Genomic DNA, 14827 nt, shown 5'->3' with positions numbered 1-14827 from the left:
AACTAGGCTATCCGTGATCAAGATTTTAATTCAAGTTCATCAACTTGAAGTCACTGCAAAGCATATGAAATAATAATTGAATAAAAAGTAATGAGGCTTTTGAAAGAGCCATATTTACGCTAGCTAGATCTGCCACCAAATGGTCGTTCCGTGACTCAACACACCAGATCAACTAATTGTCTATCCCAATGCCTCTATCCCCCCGTACCCATGGATTGAGTATATGACAATATACTGCAACAAGTTTTATATTAAGCATTGCCATAACATGCCTCTCATGTACGCACTAATTCAGTAAAAGTCAGAAATTTGGGGGGCTGAAATGTTCACTCAAAAATATAATGCCAGCAGCTGCAGTTACAATATTGAACCAATAATCCTTTAGTTTTCCTATATTGCCTGCTGACGTCTTATGCACCCTGCTTGCATGAGACTTCTTGGAGTGCTGTTTAGGTCACTGTGGTGCGTAAAGGCACCACCCTTCCGTCTCTGTGTGCCCCTCCAGCCATCGATCACCACCCTTTGGGCCAGGCTGTCCGGCCTCAGAAAGTCAGACTGTGATAAGCTATCAGAGACCCCCATCACCCGGCCACGTTCCCATCGAGCGGCCCCGTCGGCTGAAAGCCCCCGCTGGAGCTGTGCTGCCCCCGAGACCTGAAGAGGTCGATAATCTCACACGGAGGAGAAATGATTGATCCTTTTCCCAACTCCCAAGCCACCCCTCCGCCCACCACCACCTTCAATCCACCACCTCTTGATGGATTAGCAAGCTGATACTATGTGCCGCTGATCTATAGCTGTAGCTAAGCCCACGTTCAGCTCAAATACAGGAAGGAGAGAGGAGTAAATGGCATGGAGATATGAAAGAAATCCAGCTCAGAAAGAGTAAGATCACATTTGTTCTGAGGCCTGTGTGCATATGTGTGTGTGTGTGAGAGAGAGTTCTGCTGGGCTGGAAGAAATTTGCTGTGGCATTACTGTATTATGGATGGGAAATAATGAGGGGATAGAGGACACACACACACACACACACACACACACACACACACACACACACACACACAGTGAAGCATATTTCAAAGACAGATCAGCGCTGACAGGTCCGGCTTTTATAGCGATATCCTACTGGGGTTTCACACACTCTATATTCTTCTATAGCGGAGCAGACAGACAGAGCAAAGGGGTTGGGGGAAGGAAAATTTGACTAGACTAATGCAAATTTAAAAGCCGGCCTATCGGAAAGTTACACTGATTGAATGAGTGGCATTTTTAGCTTTCCATGTGGATTATCACCCCGGGGTGAGAAAAATGAAAAGGAAATAACATTTTAAAAAATGAGAAGGAAAAAAATTACTCTGAAACTGAATGAAAACATACTGGATAGTAGTAGAAGGCAGTGTTTTAATGATAAGGCTAGAACACCATAAAACAAAACAAAACAAAAAAAGATTTCCTGTTTAAGAAGGACAACAGGGGGCCCTATTATTATTCCTCTACCTGGCAGTCTAAATGGGACACTGATTAGCCCAGCCTTCATCTTCAAAGGCAGTGGGTCTGTGGTGCAGGCGGCTGGCCGCCTCCCGTCGGGCGGGGCGCAGAAAGGGCAACGGCGGGAGCTGGAAGAAGAGCCGGTGGTCTTGGCTGAAGGGTGCCTTTGTTCCCCACTAAGCAGACTCTATGACTGGGTCATGATTAACAGAGGCCCTGGTGGAAGGCCTGCTGCTGGGCCGGCTCATCTCCGGCTGCGCTCCACAGGCCCAGGGCCCTCTGAAGCAAGGGGCAAATGGGGGGGCAACTGGGCCACGATTCAGCCCGCTTCAGCTTCACAGCGCATTAGAAACAAGCCTCATACCACCCACTCAGTGCATGTGGGCACAAGTTGGCCAGAGGCTGTTTACAATCTGAGAATGAGCCATACAGTAATTCAAAACATTAGCAAGGCTAAAAGGCTGATGATTATCAAGTGGTCATGTTTAACAAGCAATTCTTCCTTCTTAATTTGAAAACGGCACTGAATTTAACTAAGCTACAGTTTGACCCCTTAAACCTTAAGGGCCTGCATGTGAGCGCCTAGCTTGCAAATTGGTTTCCATAATAGATCCTGAATTATTCACAGAACTTGGCTAAAAATAATTAGCCAAAAGAAAGCTTCAAGATTTAAGCATTTCCATCATTTTCTACTTTTCCAAATTTTAACTCAAAGAGTTAATTAAAATCACTGCTCATTATGTAAGGCCAATTAAAATGAAGTGCGACCAGTGCATCTGAAAAGCGTGGTCACACTTATTAAAACATTTTGTTAACACTTCAGCACTACAGCAGGGACCTCATAGAGTTTACACCTTTCAGTAACGTGTAATTTGGGAGATCGGATTTCATTTGACCACATAAAAGGCCAGATGTAAACACACTGAGAACACAATGTGTTACGATCAGCTCATTCAAACCACATTCGTAGGTGGTCTGAGATGCATGTCAACCACAGTTCCACAAAACCACCCTGCTGAAAAAACAGCCTGGCCAGCTCAAGCTGGTCAAGTTGGTTCAGATGGTTGACCATCTTAGCTTGTGACCAGCATAGAGTATGTTTTCGTTTGAGTTTGAGATGGTTTAGCTGGTCTATAAGCATGATTAACCACAACAAGGTAGACTACCAGCATGACCAAGCTGATCAACAAGCAGGACCAGCATGACGAGCATGAACAACCGGGTTGATTAGCATGACCAACATGACTATGCTGGTTCATAAGCAAGACCAAAATCAAATGCAACATACACTAGCACCAGCTTTTCAAACACCTTGACCATCAAATACCAGCTTAGACCATTTTATAGTGTACAGATTTCTAGCAGCAAATGGCACAAAATTGACTTGAAGTGTGAAACTGATATTTATGCTCCTCTTGTTGCAGTGCATGCTATGTGCAGCGGCTTTAAAAGACCAGCCACACTGATTGACACAGGAGCACACTGCATGCATCACAGTTCAAATGCACTGTATTTGACATGGTGGGAACTTATTGGAAACCATTAACAACAACAACAAAAAAACAAAAATGTTATGCACAAAATTCTTACCTACGTACTGCGGTAATGAGCAGCCAGTTAATGGCTTAATATAGTTCAATAAAAGCATTACAAAAGCATTATTAAGTTCTCTTGCAAATGCTCAATTCACCATAGTTGCAGCTTATTAACACAGCAATGAGCAGCCAACCACAACATTACCAACTACCAACTTAATAACACTTAATAAAGGCTTCTCTACACACACACACACACACACACACACACGAGTACACATGCATTTTAAATGTACGATATTTTTTATTTTGTGAAAAAAACACAGGGGACATTATCAAAATGCCTTATTGTCCTGTTTTTGATATAATTGGATGTGTTGGATCTTAAAGTTCTCAGTAATCATAGAAGCTTTTCTATGCATAAAACGTTGCTTTTACAAGGTCTTGGTGAACATATACATAATAGCTTAAAACTCTTAGTGTAGAAATCAGGTCAAGTGCACTTTAGCTCTTTAAAGTATTGCTAACAAGCTTCCAATCATGTCAGAGAGAAGAAGTGCAGTGTTTGAGAAAAATGCTGTGAGCCTGAAGCTTGCCTCCATGCTGAGAAGACCTAATGCTGAGACATCCCCCATGTGGCATCATAAAACAGCTAATTTCCATTTTCCAAGGTATAAATACATGACGTTCACATTTAGGAGTTGCAGTTCTCCCAACCAAGAACAAGAGCACTGTGTAATTCTGCGTTAAGGGTTTCTCTGCCGTAGCTCATTGAAACAAGTGAAGAAAAGGGAAGTGATAAGTGGCATTCTGAAGTGTCAAACAGTGCTACATTTATGATCTTAGGAAGAAGTGTGTGTGGGGGGGTCATCATCTGAATTTGAAGACAAATGATTAGTATGTGGGCTGTTTAAAAGTATCCAGACACACTTTTCAACTAGTAAAGTTGATCAATTTAAATTGCACCTATTGATGACATAGGCTTACATACAGTACTAACAAATACAAATATAATATTATACAAACATGTATTAGAACTATAATATAAAAGCACTGCCTTCAGAGTGGGACACTGAGCCATAAAGCAGTGGAACTGCATTCTCTGCAGTAATGGAGCTCCATTCAATAGGTTTGTAATAAATAGGAGTATTTGAACAATGCTTTAGGAGGCAATTAATTCATTGTTAATTAGCAGTAGCGCTACTTGTTTTGTACTTGACTTGTTGAGAGAAAGGGAACAGATAAGTCACGTAGTGTCTCCTGAGTAACGCGGTTTATATAGAGAAAAAAAGAGGACGCTGGAGTCACATGGGTGTCTCCTGTGATTAGGATGTTGTGGCAAGGGGCTTCAAGTAGGCATACGTTGTGTGAGCTTTAAAATTAATGTTAATAAAATAGATATAGATATAATGAAATAATATATAATACTAAAATACTCACTACCCACTGTGTATTTGGTCATTTTAGAGTAACTTGATTTGTGTATTTACCTTGTTGTTTAGGCATTTTTGGGCTGCAGTCAATCACTATCTCTCTCACTCCTTTTGGGGAGTAGTTTAACCAATGGTTGGTGTAGCTGCAGGTACATGTAGACCAATGGTGGAGAGGAGATGGCTTTTACTACCCTTGAATTCAGAACAAAGGTTTAAATGATCAGGTGTCTACAAACTTTTGGACAAATAAATCAAATGTAAATATTACTTGCTCATTGAAAATATGAATGCATAACCCTCAGGTTTTGTCACACATACAGAAATGACTAAAGCCACTTATGTACACATGTCTAACAGTGAAGTGTGAGACGAGGTTTCCTGTCTAAAGCTGTGAAGATCACTGCTGAGCTAGAGGTGCTCTGCCTGCTTCTTAAGCACATGAAAGCAGAGTTCAACAGAAGACAAAGAGAGAGAGAGGGAGGGAGCAAGCGAGAGAGGGGACGAGATAAGAGATGAGAGGGGAAACGGGGTGAAGGAAACAATGAAAAGAATGCTCCAAAAGAAAGCTCCACTACAGCAACATTATCGACCCAGCTCTGTCTCTCCAAAAGCTATGGAGCTATGAAAAAGCCCCTGAAGACTCTTGAGGCTCTCCCTAGAAACATTCCTAGTTTTTCTGGGAGGAGGGGGTAGAGGAGATCTGTAAAATATGTCCCCTCTGATGATGCACTCCATGGTCCATTTGGAGTGGTGGGCTGCTCCACTACGTACAACTGCATTATTGATCTAAAGCTCAGGCTTTCTGATCCCTCTGCATTCACCCATCCACCCCCTTTTCTCAGGCCTTTCCAGCTGCTCCCCTGCAGTGAGAGGACTATGAAGAACATAATGGAACAGGTGAGAAAAACCTGAAGCAATAGCCATGGAAAGCAGCCTTGTTTCTTTGCCGTTGCACTTGGATACCGAAGAGGTTTTAGTATGGGGGACGTGTGACAACTGCCAAGAAGACTGATGGCTGAGGCCACTCAACACACATCAGCTATTCACTATGGGAGGGGTTGTCAAGTCAGGTTATGTCCAGTAATATAGAAGTGTTATATTTCCATTAACAGTAACTGTCATGGATTCATGACTTTGGAATAGTATGTGACATAAGCTAACATGATGTTGCAGCCTCTGTCCTGACAGACATATCCTCCCATGAGAATGCATGGCAGTATATAACCTCAGCCATGACATGTTTATGAAGCTACAATGTCTCACGCCCTCTAGTGCCTGGCTGCAGTGCAATTATTATTATTATTTTTTAAACACAGGCAGAAATTAGTAAACGGTTTGCAGTGTATACTTCAGAATATGAAGAAGATGAGTAGAAGTGTGGCTGTAGCTCAGGAGGTTTAGAACTTGTGAGCAGGGCCATCTTGCAGGGCTATTCTGCTTCTCCACCAACACATTTTTGTCAAGCTTTAGTCTGCATTAGTTCAACTGCTATGTCATAGAAGCTAGCTTGCAACCTATTCGATCCTTTTGTTAATGCCAGCATTACTTACCACTGTTAAGATTACCTAGTTTGTCAGCTATCGTGACTGAGCTCCATCATAGCTAACATCTTCTCCAGACAATAGCAACACGAATACACTTGTGAAAACTGATGCAATAATTTTGTAATAAATGTTTTAACAGATGATGAATGTCATACCAACATCAAAAAACCTGTGCTTGTAGCTGTACTTGTAGGTTAGTAGCAAAGTTAGGGGGCATGTATGGGTGATCACATAGCACTGCCACCCACCTCTTCTGGCTCCAATTTTGCGCTACTGCACTTAACCATGATGCCAATGTCAATTTCAGCCATCTTTGTCAGAATGGGCGTCCATTCCTATATACAGTCTGGGCCGTAACACATTTGTGCTTGTGCTACTTCTGTTAATTTTGTCCAGACGAGAGAGTTTTTGTTATCTGATTACTGTTGACAGGTACGTTTGTGTGGTGCAACCCTTTTTGTCTGTGTTCAAACTCGTTTTTTTTGTTGAGTCTCAATCGACACAACTACAGTATATGGACACACATATTGGGACACCTACACATTACACCTACAGGAGCTTTTATGACATCCGATTCTAAATCCATAGGCATTTATTATGGAGTTGCCACTCCCCTTTTGCAGCTCCAACAGCAGGTTTGGAAGCTATTAATTAAGCTATTGAGTCAGCAGAGCATTAACATCTTTTCCGCACTATGTGCCTCAGCATTCTGTGACACAGCTCTGTAACTTTACGTGGTCTGTTGCTGTAAAGCTGATGGTGAAATATCTAGGAGGAAAGAGATTTTACCAAATGACTTGTTGCAAGGGTTGCGTCCTATTACAGAACCACACTGGAATTCAGTGAGCTCTTTAGAACCACCCATTCTTTTACTAATGTGTGTAAAGACAGACTGCATGACTAGGTGCATTATTTTATGTACCTGTCAATGGGACTGAATAAAACACCTGAATTCAATGATTAATATGTATGTCCCAATATTTTTGTCAAATAGTGTATCAATATGTTTAACAGTAAATATGTTTGTCTGCATACAATAGTCATAGTGGGTAAAAATCCTGCCCTTCCTGAGGCAGACTAGGGTTCGATTCCCTGTCTGGGCAAGCACACCACCTCACACAAGTAAGAGTACCTGGGCTCTTACTTCTAATTTTACATTTTTCAGGACACACTGATGTTTATCTACATACAGGTTTCTTGACATTAGGAAAGCATTATTTGTTCCTTTCCATTTAAATATGTAATATAATTCATTTTTGAGATACAGTTTTGAGAAGTTGACAATATGACAATGGGGGACTTTTAGTGGACAGTGATCAATAAGGCTTACACTGAAAACCAGGGCCAGATGTCCACACGAGCAAATGTGATTTAACATTGTGTGAACTGTCTGGAGCTAATCACACAAACAGCACCTACAGTAGCATAGCCCACCAACTGTGGCTGGAGAGAGGCAGGGTTTAGAAGGTGTAACAAAATAGTAGGGCCCTCGCAAAGCTTGGGACACAACAGAAAATAAAAGTTCAGTTGATGTAAAAAGAATGGTGTTATACAGGGTTTTACAAAGGTCTTCAGTGGTCTTATTTTAGTCCAGCTCATTAACACTGATTGTGAGCACATATTGCATCACATGTACACCTGATCCTGTGAGTTTAAATTGTTATTGTGATGGTATTCTTTTTTTTATGTTTGAGGCTTGATACCCCATCTAGTCTGTAAGAAAAAACAAAAAAACAACAACAACAAAAAAAACTCATACATTAAGCTCTCTGATTTTAAATGACCACTGAGTGCCAGATCCTCAATTTCCTCAGATGTCTTATTTGCAGGATGAGAGCTTGTTTTATAGCATAGTGTCCTCATCACTGCCCATTACTGGCCTAATGCCCTCACCACAGAGTGAGCTGGCTTTCCAAGTTTTTAAGAGACCTGTAACTTGAAAAAGAAAAACTTTGAACTGATCTGCGATAATTGGCTTTTTGGTGATAGCTTGTTGACACTTCTGCTGCACACAAAGACGTGCACTGCACGACACTGACCTAACCCTTCATGCAGCCTCGTATCCGAGATATGAAAGGATACTTCCCAGCGTGCTGGACTGCTACTCTGTAGTGGCTGAAGCTGATGCTGGGGTGGAAGTTAAAGATGAAGAGCAGCTTCGCTCGCTCAAACACGATGACCTTATCAGCCTGATCCAGAGTGCTGACCACGGCCTATGGAGAGAAGAAGAACACAGCAGTCACTTAACAGAGTCCAGTGACACACAAGCTCATCCTCTTCCTCCTTCTTACATCAGAGAATGGAGCTTATATGACTGATCACACATCACACAGCTCTGCAGCTAAAACCTCATTAATTATCCATGAAGAACAGCTCCCCACTGATTAACAGATGGTTAGCAAAGTGAGCCATACATTGTCCGTACATGGACACAGTCTGGGTGGATACACTCAGTAATTGTGTGGGTGTGTGTTTTACCGGGCCAGAACTCAGCCAGCCATACTTGTCCTCTGTCTGGTTCATGTCACGGTCAAAAGCGTAAAGCTGTCGGTATCGCAGGTGCTCTGTGTCTACCAGGTTGAACTGACGGCGGGCGTAGCGATAGCTCTCGTTGTTTCCCTTTCTGGGGAAGTCAAGCCATTCTGGATGACCAAACTCATTGCCTTTAAAAGAAATGAAGTTTCTCCATAAGTTACACTGGACATTTCATGTACAGATAGTGATAACCAATAAATAGCCTTAATAGCCTATATGACCAAATCACCTTCCAGTTCAATGTACAACTTAGGCCTACTCAAAACTCCAAAGCCACAGCATCCTAACTACTATGGTGGATATAGATTTAAAAGATGATGATAAAATTAAATAAATAATACATTAATAATACAAAATGTTGATGAAAAGTCCTGCCTTGAGCCCAATAATTCCAGGTATGCTCCAGACCAACCACAATGCGTACAAGGGTTAAAGTGGAGAGAAGCTAGATGGAAAGTATTAAGTCTACAATTTTTTTTTTTTTAGACTGAAACAAACAGAAATGAAATCAGAACTTGACACTTGCACAACCTTTTGACACAGAATGTAAATGTAAAATATTACATAGATATTAACTATGTAGTTAATAAAGCAGCTATGTAGTTAATCAAGTCATTCCTTTTGAAATTTTTACAGAATTTAGTCTTTTAATTTCTCCTACTATGCTAAGTCTCCAATATAGCACAATGCTACCAAATAAAATAGCAAATAACATGCTTCCACCAAGTAACATGAAGCTCTACTGCATCTTCTCAAGCGGTATCTAGCACATCATCATTGGAGAGCTTGACATTCTTGTACGAGAATGCTAACTGCCAATTCTGTTATGTCAGTTAACAGAGGTTCACACTGGCTTACATTGTAATTAGTGATATTGGAGATCTTTTGAACTCTAGGCTACAGATGGTAGAGGTATCCTCAGGGATGGAACTTGAGATTTGCACTGAATTACTGGTTTCAGGGTTAAAGTACTGACTATGTTACACTGCTGATGAAACTGCTGAAGTACGTTTTTCAAGACTTTCAGGTTCTTGATTAGAGTTCTCCAGACTGTAATTTTATCTTTTTTTCCTCAAACTTTGACTTCATCATCCTCAATCTTTTGATACAACCAAAAACCAGAAGATCTGATCTAACAGGACCTGATCTAAGAGAGACAGAGTTGCAAACCAGCAATTTTAGGTTGTGATCTAAAACAAAAAGCTGCTTTGCAAGAATAATCTCACATTGTATTTACCGACGGCAATGTGTGTTGCTGCTTTTCAGCATTCCCTGCATACCTTACAGCACCCAAAAGTGTTCCAGCTCTAATTGCCACCTTTAACTACCCTTAACTTCCTGCTAACAAGTGCTGCTTGGATGAAGACAATGCGGCATGGCTGATTAAAACCGAAAAAAAGCACTTCAAAGCTTCTGACTGAAGCAAAGAGTATGTGGCGGGAGAGAGAAGAAGAGAAGAGAATAAACAAAGGGAGAGGAGAGCCGAGAAGCGCATCAGAGCCATCAAATCCCTGGGCTTCTTCTTGAACTTTACCTTATGTGTTGGGGGGGGGATTATGCGGCACATATTTTTTTTTCCCTAATAGAGTCGTATTATGTGTCAGCTGGAAAAAGACAGGACAGAGATTAAGAGCAGAGGAGCGGAGAAGACATCGGCACAAAGCGCCATGACAGCTCTGACTCCATAATTAAGCAGAGAAAGCAGAGATGACCAAAAGCTTGAAGCCCCTCATCTCCCTTCGCTGCGCATCCCAGCAGCCCCTGGTTTGAATACAGACACACCGATAAGAGCCGTCCACCTGCCCATACATTAAGACCGCCTTCAATTATTCATGTGCTAGAACACAGCAGCTCGTGGGTCAGCATTCCAAAAGAGTCGAGCTGAAAGCGAAGCGGAGCACCACACTGTTTGGCCTGTTTAGATGCAGCCTCATTCTCCCACGCGCAACTTTTCAGCTTTGGAGCCGTCACTCAGACGGGGTCAGGGTAATTCTGCTCTTTTTTCCCTCCCCTCCCCTCGGCCACTCTATCTGAAACACCCTCAAATTCACTCCATATTGTGCGAAGGTGAGTTTTAATAGACTCACAGAAATGTTTACCTCTCACTATTGACTAGCCGTTGATTGACAGATCAAAGGCTGAAAGAGCGTCTCCCAGAGGTCAGATCGATGCAGGCCCATCGTGGCTCTACTATGCGGGCTCTGTGGAGCGGGCTCTGCGCGTGTGGGCGGCTTGGAGCTCATCGTGAGTCTGAGAATGACAGGAAACCTGAGGAGATCAGACAGCAGCTGGACACGTCGGACCACAGCTGCGGCCATCTCTCATCTGTATTCTTTTGCAGGTGGGGAACAGCCCACTTCTAACTGCCTTAAATAAAGGTTCAGTCATTGTGTGGTAATTCAAGGGTCGAGATTTCTTCTCTCCATGTATCCACAACAAACACAGAAGAATGCAATGACTGTTTAATGTTCTGCTTTCAGAATTGGCTGGTATTCAGTCGAATCCTTTCTTCCCTCTACCAGTAAATTTCCTAGTCTCACTGGCTGCAACACAAGCCCAATGCTTGATTAATCCACTGCTGTGCTTAACAGTTGAAGAGGTATTCTTTTCAAGAAATTCTGCAGCCTTTTTTCTTCAAAAACACCTCATTCTCATTTCTGTACTTTCTCAAGTTCAATTTTAAAATCTTCAGTTTAAAGATCTTGTTTTCAAAATGCACCAGGCTTGTTTAGATGAGCCTTTAAAAACGTCTAACACTGAAGGTTCCAGTAAGGGTAAATATGAACAGGTGTTGCTGCACAGTAGAACAGAGCATCTCAACTCCAGAGTTTGTTAAATATTCCTTAAGGGCTTTTGCAGTCAAACATGGGTGTTGATTTGTCTTTATAGCAGTCCCCCCTGAGCAGTCCTCTCACAGTTCTGTTGCCTACACTAACAAGAATTTAGAATATTTAACTGCAAACAAAGCTTTTTTTAATCTAACTTGGTCTGTTTTGACTTCTGGTACGGTTATTTTGGACAGGTGTGAGTACAGTAATCGCACTCGGATACAGACCAAAACAACCGCACCGAGACCCTTGAGTCAAGATAGTCTCGGTCAGGTCCCAACTGAACTCTGGAGCGGATTGTTTGTGGTCAGAACATGAGCTGACCTCGATCCCACCCAACTATAAGTTGTACTCTGGAATTTTAGACTAAACGGCTCACATAGCCAGGTGAACGAATGCCATCGCTCCATGTTAAATTACACAGAATTGTGCACTATTTCAGAACACTGGACCTTCCTGTAATTTACTTTCTTGCTCCTGCCCCAGACAGGTCTGACCAATGAATGAATGGTTTGTAGTGGTGCATTTTGGTGTAATTGAATGTTTCCTTATATGAAAACAAACCGAATCAAGGGGAAAATGGTCCAGGTTTACAAAAGCCTTAACTGATTAAGACCAGAGCAAACCAACTCCCTGTATGATAACTCCCTGAGACACATTCCAAGCAAATGTGCTTAGGTACAGGGAATCTACATTATTAATCCATCTAGCCACATAAGAAAAACAAACATGACCGTTTCCCCTATGATACACATGAAAGATGTCATGTCCATGGCAACAGGGAATCTGTTTTTTTTAAAACATACTGGCTGCTGATCTGCTTAGGTCCAGCGCATGATAATAGAGCATCCTCATTATACAATGAGGCTAAAATAAAAACATGGCTTACACAGCCTCGCTGATTCTTTACGCTCCATCTTGCAAGGTTTAATATGAGGTCACCTTTGAAGGTTCTTGCCCTTATGACAGAAAAACAAGAATCCAGCAGCAAAAGATTAAGCTGTGTGAAATATGATCAAATAACAAGCACCCGATATGGCAGACTGAAGATTTGTCAATTAATTAGGCAACACAGGTAAGCTGTGAAACGCGGGCTAGGTTCGTCGCTGAAGACATTCGCACACACACACAGAGTTCCCTTTTAAGATTTTAGCAAGCCCATAATCTGATCTGACGTGTTGTTATGTTTGAAGTCAAGTTCCTCTTTGGTCACTTGCGTGGGCCCAGGGATCCTGGCAAGCAGCAATGGGATTTAAACACTTTGCATAAAAAGCCCTCCAAATGAACTCATGAATAAGAAATGGGCCTCCTTTCTTGCCTCTCCATCTCTTTCATGTGTAACAAGCTGCAAGGTGGAGATTAGATGCTCTTTGAGTTCGATGTCAATTTTAAGCCAAAGACAGAAAAGACCTCCTCTCGCCACCACTGTCTGAGGTAAAGTCACTTCCAGACGCTGGAGTCAAAGCGGAGTCAGGGCCGGCAGCACATGCTCAGCTCAGTCTGCATGTCTGAGGGCAAAGAAACTCACGAGTCATGGCTTTCAAGCTTGACTAGACAAAGATACAGTAAGTCAGGCTCTTAATGGGTTTCCCACAAAAAGCTACAGAACAGACTGGAAGAAATAGACTGATTTGCCTTTATTCAATCGCAATCTTCAAAGGGAGTGGGATTAGGCAGGATGTAGGTGCAAATGAGCCTTATTAGGGGAAAACCAAGTCCAGGGAAGGGTCATTGCACAGGTGACCCTAAACAGGGTCTTTTTACAGTGGTTGTGATAAATATAACTATGTAGTGTACTATCCAAAACTACCAGTGAACCTGATTTTATACACTATTGGGACGAAAGTATTGGGACACCTGCACATTTATTCTTTCTTCCAAATTCAAGGGTATTAAAAAAAAAAAAAGAGTTTGTTGGAGTAACTGTCTCTATTGTCCAGGGAAGGCTTTCTCCTAGATGTTGGAGCACTGCTGTGAGGATTAGATTGCACTGACCGATGAGAGTGTTAGTGTAGGTCAGGATGTTGGATGATCACCACCACATCTCTTCCCAAAAGTATTGGATGAAGCACCATCCTTCAGACAACACAGTTCCACTGCTCCACAGCTCAATGCTGGGGGGCTTTTACCCCTTTAGCCCACACTTGGCATTAGACGCGGTGAAAGTCCTATTCTATTGGCAGTACTTATCTACAGGGACTGGACCAGCTGTCTGTGGGAATGGGCATTTGCACATGTGTGTTAGCAATGGGTGTAATTTAATGTATGTGAATGCATTCATTAGAAGGGGTGTCCACAAACACTTGGAAAAAAAGTGTATTAGCTAGAATAACCACTTGAACCACTCGTTTTAATTTTTTATGTATATTTGGTTTTGAGAGAAACGCTCCTCCAAAACTGGGCTACATTTGACGATTTCTTGTGAAATTTCAGTTGAAGTTCTAAAAGGATGTTCTGTGGAAAACAAAAACATGACTCATCAATTCCACCTTATTTTTAAAGTGCTCCAGCAGATAAAACAGTATCAGTGCCTCTCTAGACATTCTGCACAGCTTGCTTTCTCTTATAGGATATTCTGAACCACTTGAGCCATTAGCACGAGTCCTTTTTTGCGTGACCTTTGTGCAAGATGGATGTAGATGTGCCAGAGTCTGAAAAAGTTTCACTTTAACTGAAAGTGTGATGTTCTCTGAAGCACTCACAGCCTCAGGTGGGTGTGGCTATGCTAAAAGGGATCTACAGACAGGCCTAGCTTTCATCAGTCATACAGCAGAGAGCTGTTGAGGAAGTGATGGCCAGGCTGTGTGTGCGTGCGCCGGTGCACCCTATGGAGAAAAACAGCGCTCTCTAGCCACACATTAACTCGGAGCAGACACGCACACATCGGTCTCGCCATCTGCTCTGCGGCATGTGTGTGTGTGTGTGTCTCCATCTGTCCTGTAGCTCCACATTCATATTTAAAGTTCTTCTATATGATGCTTTGATTCAATCCTAAGTAAATAATTCAGACCCCGACAGCCATCTGCATACAGTTCCAGTCTATGGGAGTGTAGCATACTGTACAGTGACTCCTGCTCAGCCACAAGCACATGATGTAATGAACACAGGTCAGATTCAGAATGACAGTTCATATCTTGGTGCACTGTGTAATAGTGGACTGTGTAATAGCACATATGGGGGTGAAGGTGAACATGGGGGGAAATACCTGTATGTCTGTATGTATGTATGCATACATAAAAATCTTCCATAGCTGCTCATTCAATATGTCTCCCTCAAGCTCATATTAAAAGGTCAGTGTGTTTCAATACTGCAATGTGGTAAACATGGGCTTGTTGCATTCTTTATGTAGAGATATGAGACCCACATAGGGGAATAAACATTGCCATGCAGAAACCTTGCATCTCCAAAGTGTCAATTTTACAGGAGAAGGAAAACCCCTTCTTAATTTTCAATGGAAGTCAAGT

At 42.1% G+C, this 14827-nt stretch overlaps 1 protein-coding gene across 1 annotated transcript in view; it reads right to left on the bottom strand.

Annotated features, from left to right (window-relative positions):
• The window catches only part of gbe1a (glucan (1,4-alpha-), branching enzyme 1a), a 186065-nt gene that overhangs the window by 30791 nt on the left and 140447 nt on the right, over window positions 1–14827 (bottom strand). The window contains exons 13-14 of the mRNA XM_072658195.1: window positions 8479–8663; window positions 8083–8213 (exon numbers count right to left, since the gene is read on the bottom strand). Coding sequence (XP_072514296.1) covers window positions 8083–8213; window positions 8479–8663 — 316 coding nt within the window. The remainder of the gene's footprint in view (window positions 1–8082; window positions 8214–8478; window positions 8664–14827) is intronic.

Source organism: Salminus brasiliensis, chromosome 16 (genome assembly GCF_030463535.1).
Source record: "Salminus brasiliensis chromosome 16, fSalBra1.hap2, whole genome shotgun sequence".
NCBI classification, from domain to species: Eukaryota; Metazoa; Chordata; class Actinopteri; order Characiformes; family Bryconidae; genus Salminus; species Salminus brasiliensis.
Note: the sequence above shows the minus strand (reverse complement) of the source record. Positions and strands in the feature narration are given on the sequence as shown.